The sequence below is a fragment of the Balaenoptera ricei genome, chromosome 10, assembly GCF_028023285.1.
Source record: "Balaenoptera ricei isolate mBalRic1 chromosome 10, mBalRic1.hap2, whole genome shotgun sequence".
Lineage (NCBI taxonomy): Eukaryota > Metazoa > Chordata > Mammalia > Artiodactyla > Balaenopteridae > Balaenoptera > Balaenoptera ricei.
This window is the reverse complement of record NC_082648.1, coordinates 70,123,075-70,143,220: the sequence shown is the minus strand read 5'-3', so window position 1 is coordinate 70,143,220 and position 20,146 is coordinate 70,123,075. Positions and strand designations below refer to the sequence as shown.

The 20,146-nt window shown below is 37.6% G+C and overlaps 1 protein-coding gene across 10 annotated transcripts in view; it reads right to left on the bottom strand.

Moving 5' to 3' along the window:
• The window catches only part of TMTC2 (transmembrane O-mannosyltransferase targeting cadherins 2), a 1,049,079-nt gene that overhangs the window by 631,585 nt on the left and 397,348 nt on the right, over window positions 1-20,146 (bottom strand). For all 10 annotated transcript variants that reach the window (XR_009505423.1, XM_059936614.1, XM_059936611.1 and 7 more), the window contains exon 9: window positions 1,761-1,882. Coding sequence is in view for 9 of the 10 variants with exons in the window: in XM_059936614.1 (XP_059792597.1) it covers window positions 1,761-1,882 (122 nt within the window). In the remaining variant the exon portion in view is untranslated. The remainder of the gene's footprint in view (window positions 1-1,760; window positions 1,883-20,146) is intronic.

Here is a 20,146-nt window from a genome sequence, read left to right as displayed (position 1 = left end):
ATGGTTGTTTACTCTGTTCTGATGAATCAGTTGTAATACCTCTTTCTGCTTTCTGGCTTCCAAAAAATCAGCTTAAATTTCATCTCCCCTCCCATTCTGATTGTTCCTGTGAGGTTATTCCTTCTCAATAGTTTTATTCAGTAAAAGTTTATTCTGATTTACCCACATAATCACCATTTCTTTGTTCACCAGTCTTTTTGCTCCCCACTTAGTAACTCCTTCTAGATTTAACTGTGTTCTTTCGAAGGACACCTTCAGTAACGTCTTCAGCTAGAGGTTTTAGTGGACTGACTTTAATTTCTTGGCCTAGGAATTCCCTGATCATTCAAGTAAAGTAAATTCAAAACCCAAAGCCTGGTAAAGGGAGGATGATAGTGACAAATTCTCTGCAAAGATTTCAGATTCCATGCTGAGATAGACAAACTTTCATGTTGCCCTCTTGTATCACTATGTGAACTTTTTCTACATTATTCTTTCACTGAGGATATGAACTTTCCTGCTTTATTTAGGCATCTAATTCCTGGCCTTCTGTTGGTCCAAGGTTTTGTCTCTTATTCCAACAAGAAGGAAAACAAACAATAAGCTCCTTCCCATGGGTTGTTGCAACTGGTAAACTATCCCAAATCAGCTGTAGGAACAGCCTACTGTTTACTGTTCTGGTGTTTAGTTATTGCTTCATTTCCATCCCTGGGAAATTCTCTTTCTACACCTTGAGCTCAGCCATGCATTAAGAGCATATCTGTTGTAGTTTACTAGGCATATCTAGATGTTTTTTAGTGGGATGTTTTCTGGTTACTTAGTCTGCTTATATAATCTCTTTAGTAACATTTTAGTGATATCTTAGAATGGATACATAATACTTTTAAGTGTTTAGCTTATCACCTTCTGTGGGAAATAAAAATGTTATTATTTTCAAATAATTATAAGACACCCTTCTACGAATTCACTTAGCAATCACTTTCCTGACCATTTGCTCTACGTTTTGCTAGTGTTCATTTATTTTTAGTAATATTGGAGAGAGATTAAGGGATATAACTAAAATAACACAGATAATAGATTCAGATTAGGATTGAGGCTAGTTGTACCATTTGTTAGCTGGGTGAAAAGTTACTTAAATATTCTGAACAATCCCCGATTGTATAAAATAAAAACATTAATACTACTTTGAGGCACATAAAATTACAGTTTTTGTAAGTCACAAAGGTAGAATATCAACGATTTCTTATGCTTCAAATAATACCACTTTCACAGAAATGTGGCCAAGAGAGCTTGTCACATAGTGGGTGGCCAAATGATGGCTCCACTTCTCTTACAGAATGATTTCCAATTAGTAGGAATTCTAGGTGACAGTGATGGACACACGTGCAGTATCTTATATAACGCTGGCGTTTTGGAAAGAATCAGACTTAATTCCACATTATAGCCAATCTGGGGTTAACACTGGCTTGGAGAACATAGTCTTTATACAAATATTGTTATTTTGACAAGTTCATTATATAATCACACATTTGGAGTTCTCCATTTATACATTTCAATTAAGTTACATCAAGGATACATATCATATTTTATCTATGGCAAACCCCATAGCCAAAGGAATGCATTTTTCTATATTTTTCTGTACAGAGTTCTAACTTAGTATTATCATCATTAAATCCTAACAATCTGGGTTAACTGGCCAGGAACCAGTACCTCAAATCCTATCTGCCTCAGTCTGCACAGGCAGAACCAGTTTCTAAAGGGTGAGAAAGGGAGTTACTCACTGTTAGAGCAAGCAGTTTCCCATAGGTGAGATGAGCAGGGATGTGGTCTGTCTTGGATCTCAGTGATTCCATATACCAATGCTCTGCTTCAGGGAGCTTGCTTAGTCGCATGTACGCTTCACCTGGCAAGAGAATCATGAAAATCAGTATGAGGATACAGTTTTCCGAGAACATTTGCAACAGATCACATCATCATGTTTATATTCCACACATTTTCAGATTCTGTGGCAAGTACTCTCATCCGTTACCTCATTTGATTCCCCAAAAGTCACCATCATGTCTATTTCACAGATGAGAAAACTTGTGTTTGGAGAAATTAAGTGAAATGCCTAAAAGTCAAAAATGTAGTACATGATAAAGCTTTGATTTTTTTTTTTTAAACTTAGAAACATCTAACTCCCAAGAATATGTGCTTTGTCATCATTTCTTTTTTTTTTTTTAAGGTTGGGTCTTTCTTATGTACAATCATTTGTTCTTTTTTATTCACATTCATTCATTCCTTCAGACACTCAAGTATTTATAGAATAACTACTAATTGGAGAGTATTATGCAGCACCTAGACAACAGAAGTTCAAGGTCCTGCCCTCTAAGGTTAACAACCTTGTTGAGAAAGTAAGATTAAATGAAGGAGTTAAAAATATTTGGGTTTAAGCATTGGTGCTAGATTTCAGTTTTTTCAGAAATTATTTGCATTTTATATTTTAATAAGTAAATAAAATTTACCAGTTTCCTTTGGAAGATCCAGTGAATATATGACAGTTACTTAGCATGCCCATCACCATGTGCAAAGCTAGTCTAAGGCCTTCCAGCCATCAGCTGTTACTTTCAAATTACACAAATTTTGCCCACCAAAGAGCATTTCACTAACAGCCAAGTAAGAGAAAAAAATTGGAAATATAGCCAAAAGTGTATCAGTTGCCTGCTTATTATCACCCCCCTCTCCCTTCTATGCTCATAGTATGGTAGAATATTCCCCTGACGGTAAAAGTGTATTTTAAGATGATTTGTGTATTTAAGTTAAATATTATAGTTATAATAAACACTGCAAATGTTGAAGTTACTTAATTTCTGAGACCAGGCAACAGACTGGTGACCTGCATTATTTTTCAAGCAGACTTTTATAGCTTAACTAGTCATAATTATGATGGCTTTTTCCATTTAGAGGAATAATCAGAGGCTTTTCCTAAATGTGTTACCCACACTGGTTGTACATCTTTGCTTCAAAGGAAGAGCTAGCTTCCTTTTATTTTAATCAAATTCTTTTTGCATTAGCACAGCATTGTCAATAGAAATATGTCTGATGAATTGAATTGATTTGCGTCTCCTGATCTTTTGAGTGCCCTTTGCTTGACCGGTTAGTAAAAATATTGGTGACAAATTATATGTAACATGCATAAACATGCAGGTACCACTCACACACATCTATGTGTTTCCAGTTCTGAGAAAAGTCAATAAACTATATTATCATAAAAATGATAGCTCGAAAAAAAATGTTTTTCCTAAAGCTTAAAATGTGTTCGTATTTAAGAAGAACTTGGTTAGATTTAATCAAATGCTCAGGGTGAGATGCAAGAAATCCTGAAGCAAAGACCAAAAACTAGAATAAAATATATAAAACATTCATAGTTGTTAGGGTGGTAGGATTAGGCATGGATTTAAAAAATTTTTTACATGTTTCTGTGATAATTATATTTTTTAATTATAATATCTCCTAATAAGTGAAACAATGTCATACAATTTTCTATTTGCCATGTTGAACTAATAAATATTTCCAAACAAAACAAATAGTAATTTTCCTTAGGGAGAGTGAACCACTTCTTCATACTAAAACGATACAAGATGTGATTTATATAACAGAAAAGATGCACAATCCTGGATATTAAAAATTGTAAAGCAATTAATGATAAACCAAATCAAACTATTTATCTCTAAAAGGGATTCTAAAGCCAGAAGAAAACACATACTAATTTCAGAGTTAGGGGGTCTGGGCAAGATGGCGGAAGAGTAAGACGCGGAGATCACCTTCCTTCCCACAGATACATTAGAAATACATCTACATGCGGAACTGCTCCTACAGAACACCCACTGAACGCTGGCAGAAGACGTCAGACCTCCCAAAAGGCAAGAAACTCCCCACGTACCTGGGTAGGGCAAAAGAAAAAAGAAATAACAGAGACAAAAGAATAGGGACGGGACCTGCACCAGTGGGAGGGAGCTGTGAAGGAGGAAAGGTTTCCACGCACTAGGAAGCCCCTTCGCGGGCGGAGACTGCGGGTGGCGGAGGGGGGAAGCTTTGGAGCAGCGGAGGAGAGCACAGCCACAGGGGTGCAGGGGGCAAAGCGGAGAGACTCCCGCACAGAGGAGTGGTGCTGACCAGCACTCACCAGCCTGAGAGGCTTGTCTGCTCACCCGCCGAGGCGGGCGGGGGCTGGGAGCTGAGGCTCGGGCTTCATTGGATCGCAGGGAGAGGACTGGGGTCGGCTGCGTAAACACAGCCTGAAGGGGTTAGTGTACCACAGCTAGCCGGGAGGGAGTCCGGAAAAAAGTCTGCAGCTGCCGAAGAGGCAAGAGACTTTTTCTTGCCTCTGTGTTTCCTGGTGCGCGAGGAGAGGGGATTCAGAGCGCCGCTTAAAGGAGCTCCAGAGACAGGTGCAAGCCACGGCTATCAGCGCGGACCCCAGAGACGGGCATGAGACGCTAAGGCTTCTGCTGCCGCCACCAAGAAGCCTGTGTGCAAGCACAGGTCACTCTCCACACCGCCCCTCCCGGGAACCTGTGCAGCCCGCCACTGCCAGGCTCCCGTGATCCACGGACAACTTTCCCGGGAGAACGCACGGCGCGCCTCAGGCTGCTGCAATGTCACGCCGGCCTCTGCGGCCGCAGGTTTGCCCCGCCTCCTCCGTACCCCTCCCTCCCCCTGGCCTAAGTGAGCCAGAGCCCCCGAAACAGCTGCTCTTTAACCCCGCCCTGTGTGAGCGAAGAACAGACACCCTCCGGTGACCTACACGGCCTACACGCAAAGGCGGGTCCAAATCCAAAGCTGAACCCCGGGAGCTGTACAAAGAAAGAAGAGAAAGGGAAATTTCTCCCAGCAGCCTCAGAAGCAGCGGATTAAAGCTCCACAAACAACCTGATGTACCTGCATCTGTGGAATACCTGAATAGACAACGAATCATCCCAAATTCAGGAGGTGGACTTTGGGAGCAGGATATATTAATTTTTCCCCTTTTCCTTTTTTTGTGAGTGTATATGTGTATGCTTCTGGGTGACATTTTGTCTGTATAGCTTTGCTTTCACCATTTGTCCTAGGGTTCGGTCCGTCCGTAATTTTTTGTTTTTTTTATACTTAAAAAATTTTTTTTTCTTAATTTTTTTCCTTACTTTTTATTTTAAAAAATTTAAAAAACTTTCTCAATAAATTTTTCTTAATTTTTATTTTAAAAAAATTAAATTTTGGGCTTCCCTGGTGGCGCAGTGGTTGAGAATCTGCCTGCCAATGCAGGGGACATGGGTTCGAGCCCTGGTCCGGGAGAATCCCACATGCCGCGGAGCGACTAAGCCCGCAAGCCACAACTACTGAGCCTGCGCATCTGGAGCCTGTGCTCTGCAACAAGAGAGGCCACGATAGTGAGAAGCCCGTGCACTGCGATGAAGAGCGGCCCCCACTCGCCGCAACTAGAGAAAGCCCTCGCACAGAAGCGAAGACCCAACACAGCCAAAAATAAATAAATAAATAAATAACCCCCCCCCCAAATTAAATTTTTTTCTTAATACATTTTTTCTTAATAATTTTTTTCTATTTTTATTATAAAAAATTAATAAATATATTTTATTAAATTAAAATTTTTTTCTCAATAATTTTTTTCTTATTTTTTATTATAATAGCTATATTTTATTTTATTTTATCCCCTTTCTTTCTCTCTTTCTATTTTTTCTCCCTTTTATTCTGAGCCGTGTGGATGAAAGGCTCTTGGTGCTCCAGCCAGGCATCAGGGCTGTGCCTCTGAGGTGGGAGAGCCAACTTCAGGACACTGGTCCACAAGAGACCTCCCAGCTCCACGTAATACCAAACGGCAAAAATCTCTCAGAGATCTCCATCTCAACATCAAGACCCAGCTTCACTCAACGACCAGCAAGCTACAGTGCTGGACACCCTATGCCAAACAACTAGCAAGACAGGAACACAGCCCCATCCATTAGTAGAGAGGCTGCCTAAAATCATAATAAGGCCACAGACACCCCAAAACACACCACCAGACGTGGACGTGCGCACCAGAAAGACAAGATACAGCCGCATCCACCAGAACACAGGCACTAGTCCCCTCCACCAGGAAGCCTACACAACCCACTGAACCAACCTTAGCCACTGGGGACAGATACCAAAGACAACGGGAACTACGAACCTGCAGCCTGTGAAAAGGAGAGCCCAAACACAGTAAGTTAAGCAAAATGAGAACACAGAAAAACACACAGCAGATGAAGGAGCAGGGTCAAAACACACAATACCTAACAAATGAACAGGAAATAGGCAGGCTACCTGAAAAAGAATTCAGAATAATGATAGTAAAGATGATCCAAAATCTTGGAAATAGAATAGACAAAATGCAAGAAACATTTAACAAGGACGTAGAAGAACTAAAGAGGAACCAAGCAATGATGAAAAACACAATAAATGAAATTAAAAATACTCTAGAAGGGATCAATAGCAGAATAACTGAGGCAGAAGAATGGGTAAGTGACCTGGGAGATAAAATAGTGGAAATAACTACTGCAGAGCAGAATAAAGAAAAAAGAATGAAAAGAACTGAGGACAGTCTCAGAGACCTCTGGGACAACATTAAACGCACCAACAATCGAATTATAGGGGTCCCAGAAGAAGAAGAGAAAAAGAAAGGGACTGAGAAAATATTTGAAGAGATTATTGTTGAAAACTTCCCTAATATGGGAAAGGAAATAGTTAATCAAGTCCTGGAAGCACAGAGAGTCCCATACAGGATAAATCCAAGGAGAAACACACCAAGACACATATCAATCAAACTATCAAAAATTAAATATAAAGAAAATATATTAAAAGCAGCAAGGGAAAAGCAACAAATAACACACAAGGGAATCCCCATAAGGTTAACAGCTGATCTTTCAGCAGAAACTCTGCAAGCGAGAAAGGAGTGGCAGGATATACTTAAAGTGATGAAGGAGAAAAACCTACAACCAAGATTACTCTACCCAGCAAGGATCTCATTCAGATTTGATGGAGAAATTAAAACCTTTACAGACAAGCAAAAGCTGAGAGAGTTCAGCACCACCAAACCAGCTTTACAACAAATGCTTAAGGAACTTCTCTAGGCAACAAACACAAGAGAAGGAAAAGACCTACAAAAACAAACCCAAAATAATTAAGAAAATGGTAGTAGGAACATACATATCAATAATTACCTTAAATGTAAATGGATTAAATGCTCCCACCAAAAGACAGAGACTGGCTGAATGGATAGAAAAACAAGATCTGTATATATACTGTCTACAAGACACCCACTTCAGACCTAGGGACACATACAGACTGAAAGTGAGGGGATGGAAAAAGATATTCCATGCAAATGGAAATCAAAAGAAAGCTGGAGTAGCAATTCTCATATCAGACAAAATAGACTTTAAAATAAAGACTATTACAAGAGACAAAGAAGGACACTACATAATGATCAAGCGATCAATCCAAGAAGAAGGTATAACAATTGTAAATATTTATGCACCCAACATAGGAGCACCTCAAAACATCAGGCAAATACTAACAGCCATAAAAGGGGAAATCGACAGTAACACAATCATAGTAGGGGACTTTAACACCCCACTTTCACCAATGGACAGATCATCCAAAATGAAAATAAATAAGGAAACACATGCTTTAAATGATACATTAAACAAGATTGACTTAATTGATATTTATAGGACATTCCACCCAAAAACAACAGAATACACATTTTTCTCAAGTGCTCATGGAACATCCTCCAGGATAGATCATATCTTGGGTCACAAATCAAGCCTTGGTAAATTTAAGAAAATTGAAATCGTATCAAGTATCTTTTCTGACCACAACACTATGAGACTAGATATCAATTACAGGAAAAGATCTGTAAAACATACAAACACATGGAGGCTACACAATACACTACTTAATAACGAAGTGATCACTGAAGAAATCAAAGGGGAAATCAAAAAATACCTAGAAACAAATGACAATGGAGACACAATGACCCAAAACCTATGGGATGCAGCAAAAGCAGTTCTAAGAGGGAAGTTTATAGCAATACAAGCCTACATGAAGAAACAGGAAACATCTCGAATAAACAACCTAACCTTGCACCTAAAGCAATTAGAGAAAGAAGAACAAAAAAACCCCAAAGCTAGCAGAAGGAAAGAAATCATAAAGATCAGATCAGAAATAAATGAAAAAGAAATGAAGGAGACAATAGCAAAGATCAATAAAACTAAAAGCTGGTTCTTTGAGAGGATAAACAAAATTGATAAACCATTAGCCAGACTCATCAAGAGAAAAAGGGAGAAGATTCAAATCAATAGAATTAGAAATGAAAAAGGAGAAGTAACAACTGAAACTGCAGAAATATAAACGATCATGAGAGATTACTAAAAGCAACTCTATGCCAATAAAATGGACAACCTGGAAGAAATGGACAAATTCTTAGACATGCACAACCTGCCGAGACTGAACCAGGAAGAAATAGAAAATATGAACAGACCAATCACAAGCACTGAAATTGAAACTGTGACTAAAAACCTTCCAACAAACAAAAGCCCAGGACCAGATGGCTTCACAGGTGAATTCTATCAAACATTTAGAGAAGAGCTAACACATATCCTTCTCAAACTCTTCCAAAATATTGCAGAGGGAGGAACACTCCCAAACTCATTCTACGAGGCCACCATCACCCTGATACCAAAACCAGACAAAGATGTCACAAAGAAAGAAAACTACAGGCCAATATCACTGATGAACATAGATGCAAAAATCCTCAACAAAATACTAGCAAACAGAATCCAACAGCACATTAAAAGGATCATACACCATGATCAAGTGGGGTTTATCCCAGGAATGCAAGGATTCTTCAATATACGCAAATCAATCAACGTGATACATCATTTTAACAAACTGAAGGAGAAAAATCATATGATCATCTCAATAGATGCACAGAAAGCTTTCGACAAAATTCAACACCCATTTATGATAAAAGCCCTGCAGAAAGTAGGCATAGAGGGAACTTTCCTCAACATAATAAAGGCCATATATGACAAACCCACAGCCAACATTGTCCTCAATGGTGAAAAACTGAAACCATTTCCACTAAGATCAGGAACAAGACAAGGTTGCCCACCCTCACCACTATTATTCAACATAGTTTTGGAAGTGTTAGCCACAGCAATCAGAGAAGAAAAAGAAATAAAAGGAATCCAAATCAGAAAAGAAGACGTAAAGCTGTCACTGTTTGCAGATGACATGATACTACACATAGAGAATCCTAAAGATGCTACCAGAAAACTACTAGAACTAATCAATGAATTTGGTAAAGTAGCAGGATACAAAATTAATGCACAGAAATCTCTTGCATTTCTATACACTAATGATGAAAAATCTGAAAGAGAAATTAAGGAAACACGCCCGTTTACCACTGCAACAAAAAGAATAAAATATCTAGGAATAAACCTACCTAAGGAGACAAACGACCTGTATGCAGAAAATTATAAGACACTGATGAAAGAAATTAAAGATGATACAAATAGATGGAGAGATATACCATGTTCTTGGATTGGAAGAATCAACATTGTGAAAATGACTCTACTACCCAAAGCAATCTACAGATTCAATGCAATCCCTATCAAACTACCACTGGCATTTTTCACAGAACTAGAACAAAAAATTTCACAATTTGTATGGAAACACAAAAGATCCTGAATAGCCAAAGCCATCTTGAGAACGAAAAATGGAGCTGGGGGAATCAGGCTCCCTGACTTCAGACTATATTACAAAGCTACAGTAATCAAGACAGTTTGGTACTGGCACAAAAACAGAAACGTAGATCAATGGAACAGGATAGAAAGCCCAGAGATAAACCCACGCACATATGGTCACCTTATCTTTGATAAAGGAGGCAAGCATATACAGTGGAGAAAAGACAACCTCTTCAATAAGTGGTGCTGGGAAAACTGGACAGGTACATGTAAAAGTATGAATTTAGAACACTCCCTAACACCATACACAAAAATAAACTCAAAATGGATTAAAGACCTAAATGTAAGGCCAGACACTATCAAACTCTTAGAGGAAAACATAGGAAGAACACTCTATGACATAAATCACAGCAAGATCCTTTTTGACTCAACTCCTAGAGAAATGGAAATAAAAACACAAATAAACAAATGGGACCTAATGAAACTTAAAAGCTTTTGCACAACAAAGGAAACCATAAACAAGACTAAAAGACAACCCTCAGAATGGGAGAAAATATTTGCAAATGAAGCAACTGACAAAGGATTAATCTCCAAGATTTACAAGCAGCTCATGCAGCTCAATAACAAAAAAACAAACAACCCAATCCAAAAATGGGCAGAAGACCTAAATAGACATTTCTCCAAAGAAGATATACAGATTGCCAACAGACACATGAAAGAATGCTCAATATCATTAATCATTAGAGAAATGCAAATCAAAACTACAATGAGATATCATTTCACACCGGTCAGAATGGCCATCATCAAAAAATCTAGAAACAATAAATGCTGGAGAGGGTGTGGAAAAAAGGGAACCCTCTTGCACTGTTGTTGGGAATGTAAACTGATACAGCCACTATGGAGAACAGTATGGAGGTTCCTTCAAAAACTAAAAATAGAACTACCATACGACCCAGCAATCCCACTACTGGGCATATACCCTGAGAAAACCATAATTCAAAAAGAGTCATGCACCAAAATGTTCATTGCAGCTCTATTTACAATAGCCAGGACATGGAAGCAACCTAAGTGTCCAACATCGGATGAATGGATAAAGAAGATGTGGCACATATATACAATGGAATATTACTCAGCCTTAAAAAGAAACGAAATGAAGGTATTTGTAGTGAGGTGGATGGAGTTAGAGTCTGTCATACAGAGTGAAGTAAGTCAGAAAGAGAAAAGCAAATACAGTATGCTAACACATATATATGGAATCTAAGGGAAAAAAAAAAAAAAAGGTCATGAAGAACCTAGCGGTAAGATGAGAATAAAGACACAGACCTACTAGAGAATGGACTTGAGGATATGGGGAGGGGGAAGGGTAAGCTGTGACAAAGTGAGAGAATGGCATGGACATATATACACTACCAAACGTAAGATAGATAGCTAGAGGGAAGCAGCTGCATAGCACAGGGAGATCAGCTCGGTGGTTTGTGACCACCTAGAGGGGTGGGATAGGGAGGGTGGGAGGGAGGGAGATGCAAGAGGGAAGAGATATGGGAACATATGTATATGTATAACTGATTCACTTTGTTATAAAGCGGAAACGAACACACCATTGTAAAGCAATTATACTCCAATGAAGATGCTAAAAAAAAAAAAAATTTCAGAGTTAGAGCTGAAAGATGGGTCTGCATTATAGGTTCTGTTTGGAATTGACCTGAAATTCTACTTTGGGTTTTCAAGTGCTCATAGATCACTTTTTAGAAGTTCTACAATCATTATATTTAATATGGCTTCTACTTTTTATTTATTAAAAATTCAACTAACTTGTAGAATAGTAACAGGTAAGTTACCTGTACAGAAAGAGAGTGCAATTCCAGGGTGCTTTTGAGATTCAAATCTTTATATTTAAGTGTCTGATTTTTAAAAAATCATTTCAGAAAGTGCACTATTTTTTTTCCAAGTCAGAAATCTATCATTATTAAAACCCATTTTGAAATGAAATATTATTAATCTGCTAACTACTTAGGTTGAACTATTTTGTTCAGGAAGAACTCATAAGCAACTTATTAAGTTATAAAGCTTGTGAGGTGGGGAAATACCAAAGGACCACAAATAAGAAATATAATGCCATAATGCATCTTGGCAAGTATATGAAAAATGTAAATAACTAGCTTACTTAGGTACTATTCATTACAACTTAGAAAAACTTCATGTAACCATTCATTGCATCTCAGTAACAAAAATGACTATAACATTCATTGAATGTTTATTACAAAATAGGGTAGTGAGCTATAGGGAGCAAATGTCTGACTTAACATGCAGCCACTCCTCCCATTCTATACCTTTGGGCACACAGAATGTTTTCTCACTTAGCCCCACAAGGGGCCTTAATGCACCATCCTCATTCAGCCAGTACCAACTAACTTTTCAAATTAGGTTTGTGAGATGAAACATATTTTCAATCTCTACATTAGTTGCTTATGTATCTCATTTTTTAAATTAAGGAACATCCTTAATTACCTGGATTTCACAGATAAGAAAATTGAAAAGCACAGTGGCTAAATCAAACACACAAAACCATAAATGTAGAAAGTGGTAAAACTACAATTCAAACCCAGGACGACCTGACCTCAGTGCATTGCTAACCTGTTGGTAGTGAACAATCACAAACTTTCCAAGTCTCCAGCTCAGGTGAAAATTATACTCTGCCTCACTCACGGAAAATTGTTTTCTAGCTTATGATACACTGGCCATCAAGTTCATTTCACTTTGCCTTGGACTTCTCTATTGAATTAAAGGAATAAGGAAGAGCAATAATAATCCACGGTTGACCTTTAAAAACGTTTCTGAATCATACTTTATTCAATTATTAAGAGGGAAATATGTAGCATATAAGATGTACTTTAGGGCTTCCCTGGTGGCGCAGTGGTTGAGAATCTGCCTGCCAATGCAGGGGACACGGGTTCGAGTCCTGGTCTAGGAAGATCCCACATGCCGCGGAGCAACTAGGCCCGTGAGCCACAACTACTGAGCCTGCGCGTCTGCAGCTTGTGCTCCGCAACGGGAGAGGCCACGACAGTGAGAGGCCCGCGCACCGCGATGAAGAGTGGCCCCTGCTCGCCGCAACTAGAGAAAGCCCTCGCACAGAAACGAAGACCCAACACAGCCATTAAAAATAAATTAATTAATTAATTTTAAAAAAAGTTCTAAGGTTAACCTTAACACAAAACAGCCCATCCATAAAAGTGGTAATAAAATCAAGATGCAAAACCTAAAATGCAAGAAAATGATCATGAATGAATTTAAATGTGTTTAAAAGGCAACTCAATAAAGATTCAGGCAACAAACAATACAAGCCCAAGTACTTGCTATATCCCTGGCACTGCCAAGGTAGGAGCCTCATATTTCTCATTTCTAATTCATACAAGGGGTTAGAACACTCATTTGTGAATGTGGAGGAAGGTACAGGAATAATAAGTGACTTAAACAGTTAATAAACCTATCTTAAAAGGTGTGAATGCCTCGAAAGCCCATACTTTTTGCCAATGCATCAAGCTACCTACTATATAAAGTTTATTACTTATTGAATACCTACTGAAGTATTATATATATATATATATTTTTGGAGTATAGTTGCTTTACAATGTTGTGTTAGTTTCTGCTGTACAATGAAGTGAATCAGCTATATGTATGCATATATCCCCTCTCTCTTGGGCCTCCCTCCCACTCCCCCCCCATTATCTTTATACTTTTTACATTATTCCTACACTCTAATTAGTATTGGTCTCATTTTACAAACAAAGTGACTATGGGTCATTGAGCTTAACCAACTTGCTCAGTGTTCAAAAACAAGCAAATGACAGATTCAGGATTCAGATTAGATTCTCTCTTTTTTTTTCTACTATTCCACTCTGTCCAAATACTATAAAAAAATAATTAGAGAAGGGATAAAATAACTGCAAAAAGTGCCATCAGTGGATTCAGTGTTAGGAGAGAATGGTATACATGTAATCCTTCAAGCTTGATTAAAATATTAAAATCATAAAAATTCCATAAAGGAAATGGCCACAGGAAAAGAAAGTTCAGTAAATTCAATAAGGAAGGGAATGAAGATACTTGATTGGGAATGGGGTGGAGGGAGGAGGGTTAAGTCATCTTCTCTGGTACTATAATTCTTCTTAACTTACAATAATAGAAAAAAAAAATGTTTATACTACCCAGGAGGAAAGAAGCAATGATGACTATTTTTCTTTCTCACCCTACATACACACACACAAAAATGACATAATAGAGTTACTTTCGTAAGAATTCCAAGATTTGCAGTGTGATGATGTAGTGATCAGGTTCATCACCCAGATTTATTTCCAATTCACTCACAGACAAAAGGGATTTCGATGTCTCCAGGCTGGCTTCAGGCAGATATAAACCAGTTTCAGATGTAGAACAAATAATGTCACTCTTCCTCCCTAAAAAGCCCTGAATCTAAATAAGGCAAAGACTAACTCCTTAAAGGAAAGAATGCTGGATTACTGATGATGTAAGAGTCTAGATCTCACTAATTTTCATGTTTCAAGTTACTGGACAGCTCCAGCTACCAGATAAAGAATAGAGCATGTAGGGGTACATATTACCCCTATCTGCTAGTGTTACCTTTTGTTTCTCCTGCCCTTGCTCAAGAGAATATATTTCTATGTTAAGATTCAGTTTAGATTCCCTATTTTTTTCAGCTTTATTTAGATATAAGTGGCATACAGCACTGTAAAAGTTTAAGGTGTACAGCATTATGACTTGACATATATATTGTGAAATGATTACCACAGTAAGGTTAGTTAATACCCATCATGTCATATGGATACAAAATAATGCTTTTTTCTCTGTTATGAGAACTTTGAGGATCTACTCCCTAAGCAAATACACCATATAGCAGTGTAAACTACAGTCATCATGTTGTACATTACAGCCCTAGTACGTCTTTGTCTTATAAGTGGAAGTTTGTATCTTTTGACCAACTTATGCAATTCTTCCACCCTCCAAATTCCCTTTTTTAAAAATTTTTATTTTATATTGGAGTATAGTTGATTAACAATGTTGTGTTAGTTTCAGGTGTACAGCAAAGTGATTCAGCTATACATATACATATATCTATTCTTTTTCAAATTCTTTTCCCATTTAGATTATTACAGAAAACTGAGCAGAGTTCCCTGTGCTATATAGTAGGTCCTTGTTGGTTAACTATTTTAAATAAAGCAATGTGTACATGTCAATCCCAAACTCCCAATCTATCCCTCCTTCCCAACTTAAAAAAATTTTTTTGACCACAGGTACCAAAAGTAATCACCCCTTTCTCAATTCTTTTTTTTTTTTAACATCTTTATTGGAGTATAATTGCTTTACAATGGTGTGTTCGTTTCTGCTTTATAACAAAGTGAATCAGTTATACATATACATATGTTCCCATATCTCTTCCCTCTTGCATCTCTCTCCCTCCCACCCTCCCTATCCCACCCCTCTAGGTGGTCACAAACCACCGAGCTGATCTCCCTGTGCTATGCAGCTGCTTCCCTCTAGCTATCTATCTTACGTTTGGTAGTGTATATATGTCCATGCCATTCTCTCACTTTGTCACAGCTTACCCTTCCCCCTCCCCATATCCTCAAGTCCATTCTCTAGTAGGTCTGTGTCTTTATTCCCATCTTACCCCTAGGTTCTTCATGACCTTTTTTTTTTTTCCCCTTAGATTCCATATATATGTGTTAGCATACGGTATTTGTTTTTCTCTTTCTGACTTACTTCACTCTGTATGACAGACTCTAGGTCCATCCACCTCACTACAAATAACTCAATTTTGTTTCTTTTTATGGCTGAGTAGTATTCCACTGTAAATATGTGCCACATCTTCTTTATCCATTCATCTGATGATGGACACTTAGGTTGCTTCCATGTCCTGGCTATTGTAAATAGAGCTGCAATGAACATTTTGGTGCATGACTCTTTTTGAATTATGGTTTTCTCAGGGTGTATGCCCAGTAGTGGGATGGCTGGGTCGTATAGTAGTTCTATTTTTAGTTTTTTAAGGAACCTCCATAGTGTTCTCCATAGTGGTTGTATCAATTTACATTCCCACCACTTTCTCAATTATTACGGTAATTGTTAAATCTCTTTAAAAAAAGTTCTTAAATAGGGACTTCCCTGGTGGTTCAGTGGTTAAGACTCCACGCTCCCAATGCAGGGGGCACAAGTTCGATCCCTGGTCAGGGAACTAAGATCCCGCATGCCACACAGCTCAGCCAAAAAAAAAAAATCTTAAATACATATCTTGCATATCAATTTAGGTTAGCCAACATGGATAATGCATATGATGGTAAACCTAAAGGCTAATGAGGTATCAGTCATTCCCACCTTCATGGTACTTACAATCTTGCGAGAGAAATATATTTATCAGTATTTTCCAAAGTTTGATTTTTAGATGCACATGAAACAACACAAAAACTTTTTTAAATTTAGTACTTATAAATTTCATTTAATCTGTGTTTAAAAATGTGATTTCATAGATATGTTTTAGAATGAAGAAAAATATCAAGTAAATAATAAAACAGATGGTAAGTGGTTATGAGCAAAATCACAGTGAACAATGGAACATGAGTGCAAAAGGTGTGAACAACACTGAATTGCATGTGCCTAGCTATAAGTTGAGAAGTTCTAAAAGTTTCAGAAGAATGTTTGTAAAATACAGCGACACCAGCACACTGGGGAGAAATGCTACCTTTGTAAAAGGGCTCACGTAGGTTATAGCGTTTTTCTGGCCTGTAAAGAATAGGAGCATTCAGAAAATAGCCCTACATGATTTCTAGCAGGCTTTCTGTTGCTGATATGGTGAACGCATCTGACTGTCAATATTGCAAGTGTTTTAGGATACTTTGCCTTGAAGGTCAGGCATTCTATGGTAATCTGTCTAATTTCTAAGCTCTCCCAGCTTAAGGACTTGGCTGGTCACTAACGTAATCATTTCATTTTTTTTTTTTTATTTTAATTTATTTATTTTTGGCTGTGTTGGGTCTTCGTTTCTGTGCGAGGGCTTTCTCTAGTTGCGGCAAGCGGGGGCCACTCTTCATCGCGGTGCGCGGGCCTCTCACTATCGCGGCCTCTGTTGTTGCGGAGCACAGGCTCCAGACGCGCAGGCTCAGTAGTTGTGGTGCACGGGCCTAGCCGCTCCGCGGCATGTGGGATCTTCCCCGACCAGGGCTCGAACCCGTGTCCCCTGCATTGGCAGGCAGATTCTCAACCGCTGCGCCACCAGGGAAGCCCCTCATTTCATTTTTAAGAAATGCTTCTATTACATTTAAGATAGCAGGTTTATTCTGTTTTCTTTCTTTTTTTTGGCTGCAATGGGTCTTCGTTGCTGTGCGCGGGCTTTGTCTAGTTGCGGTGAACGGGGTCTACCCTTCGCTGTGGTGCGCGGTCTTCTCATTGCGGTGGCTTCTCTTATTGCAGAGCACGGGCTCTAGGCGCGCGGGCTTCAGTAGTTGTGGCGCACAGGCTTAGCTGCTCCGCGGCATATGGGATCTTCCTGGACCAGGGCTTGAAGCCGTGTCCCCTGCATTGGCAGGCGGATTCTTAACCAATGTGCCACCAGGGAAGTCCTATATTGATGGTTTTTATAAGAAGTGTTTTTCTGTGCTGGTCATTTTTCTTTTAATGAGCACTTTACCCATCTTCAAGTTTACGATTTTTTTTTTTATATGTTACTTTTAATTCTTTCCTTAGGAACTAATTTTGCCACATAATTTTAAAATGAAATAAACACATTTTAATTAATTGACTGATTAACTTCGTTTGTCCATCTACCTGTCGAAATTATTTATAATTATGATGCAGCACAGAATTATGAATTATATACCAAAAGAGTAATTAGATGGCTGGGTTTCTAATTCTTACTTTTCCATTAAAACTTTATATGGTTATAGACAAACAGGTTATTTGACAAGACCTTAGTTTATCATCCACAAAATGAGGGGCTAAGACTAAATAACTCCTTAATCCCCTAAATTATATAATCATTTGTAGATTCATCACTGTTCAGTAATTTACATAGTCATTTCATAAACCAGTGACAATATCCTAGTTAGTTTAAAAAGGAACTGTCATACTCATGGATTTTCTAGATGATCTACTCAAGATTGACTAGCCCAAGTCCTGATTAATCCTTTAAAATTTTTTTTAATATTTATATTTATTATCTAATTACAAACATTATATCTACTCATTGTAGAAAATCTGAAAGATGATAATTTTATTAAATCAGATGAATCCCATCACTCATAGATAGTGATTGGTAAAATTTTGGTGTTTTTCCAGAATTTATTTTATATTTTGAAAAAAATCAATTATAAGTAAAATATTTTGCTAGTTTTAAATATTTGGGTTCCTTCTAGCATTTTAAAACTATATTAAGAAATATGATAAATTTTCCAAAATTATACTTTCTCATTCAAGATCAATTTTTTGTGTATTCAAATTTCCCTCCCAATTTTTTTGCAGGTACTACACCTACTTCAGCAATTATCATCCTTCTTTGTAATTACCTTTTTAAAAAATTTTTTATCTTATTATCTTAGAATACATATATAGCAGTAGAATTCTTGAACTAATGAAAAGGCATATATTTTCACAAATTTTTTAAATAAAATTTTAACCATCAATTTTTTTAAATTGTGGGTCACTGTTTAATGGTTTTAAACCATTTTTTAATTAAGACATTTATCTTTTCCTTATAATAGGCAAAAGATGGTAATAGCTTTTCATTTCAGACTATTTTAATTTTTACATATGCAAATCAAGTTGACTTTTCCTTTGTAGTTTAATCACTATCTATTTTGCACAAAATTATTCTCCATCAGAGGGACATATATTCTCTTCTACTTATATAGTTTCATTATTAAAATTAGCTACTTATTCCACATGAAATACATTTTACCATATGGTGTGAGGCAGATATCTAATTTTATTGTTTCCAAACATTTAATCAATTCTCCCAGATCAGCTTTTATAAAAACTCCCTTCCCTCAATCATATTTAATTCCACATCTATTATCTATAAAGATTTAGTAAATTTTGATCTGTTTCTGGGGTCTCCATTCTGTCCTACTAGTCAGATTTTCTGTTTTTATGCCAGGGCAACACTGCTCTAATTACTGTAGCTTCTACTGATACTAATATTTTAATATCAAGTAGAGCAAGTCTCACCCATTATTCTTCTCTAAACCTTCTTGGTTCTATTTTCCTGTTAAGTCTACCAGATAAACTTTAGAATCATTTTGTCAAATTTTTGATAAATTTTTGAGATGTTTATTGCTATTGAATTATAATCCAGGGATCAATTAAAGATGGCAATATTTACAAAATTGACTTTTCCTATTTAAGATTATACTCAATTCTTCATTTATTCCAACTCCTATCTGTCCCCCATCTTTTTAATGTATCTATAGGACTTACCTCACCAATTATAATCTTCCTGATCTCAAATTAGACTATGAGATGTGTAGAGCCAGACAGAAAACACTTCATCTCTTTATCTGTCCTCCAACCTAAGTTCAGAAGTGGCTCCACAGAGTCTTGATAAATATCTGAGAAATAATTGATCACATTATGTATCAACTTGGATTTAGATGTTACATTTTTGCCCAGTATGTCACCGAAGAAAAATTTCCAAGTAACTTCTTTTTTTTTTTTTTTTTTAATTTTATTTATTTATTTATGGCTGTGTTGGGTCTTCGTTTCTGTGCGAGGACTTTCTCTAGTTGCGACAAGCGGGGGCCACTCTTCATCGCGGTGCGCAGGCCTCTCACCATCGTGGCCTCTCTCGTTGTGGAGCACAGGCTCCAGACGCGCAGGCTCAGTAATTGTGGCTCACGGGCCCAGTTGCTCCGCGGCATGTGGGATCTTCCCAGACCAGGGCTCGAACCCGTGTCCCCTGCATTGGCAGGCAGATTCTCAACCACTGCGCCACCAGGGAAGCCCCCAAGTAACTTCTTTTTCTAGAATCTATAGGTCAGACAGAACCACATGATATCAGGAGCCTATTATGTCAAGAGTTTAATTTGCTGTGATTTAAATTCTCACTTTTTACTTCACGGTATTAGCATTAACATAGAAACATTAGGGAGTCTGGCCTTTATTTATTTATGTCATAAACTTGCTGTAACTATTGGCTGTCAAATTTTGTGAATCTTTTGTATTTCCATCCTAATATTTTCCTCAGCCTCATGGTATCATAAAGATGACAGAGTCCAGTTACCTTGGATATATTAGTCCTGACTGGAAATCCTTAAGAGGTAGTGAACAGAGCAGACAAAGACAAAAATTAAAATGATTACAGAAATTAGGAGGGCTACTTAGTATCTGACAACAGACTTTAACAGCTATAACTTCTTCCTTTGGAG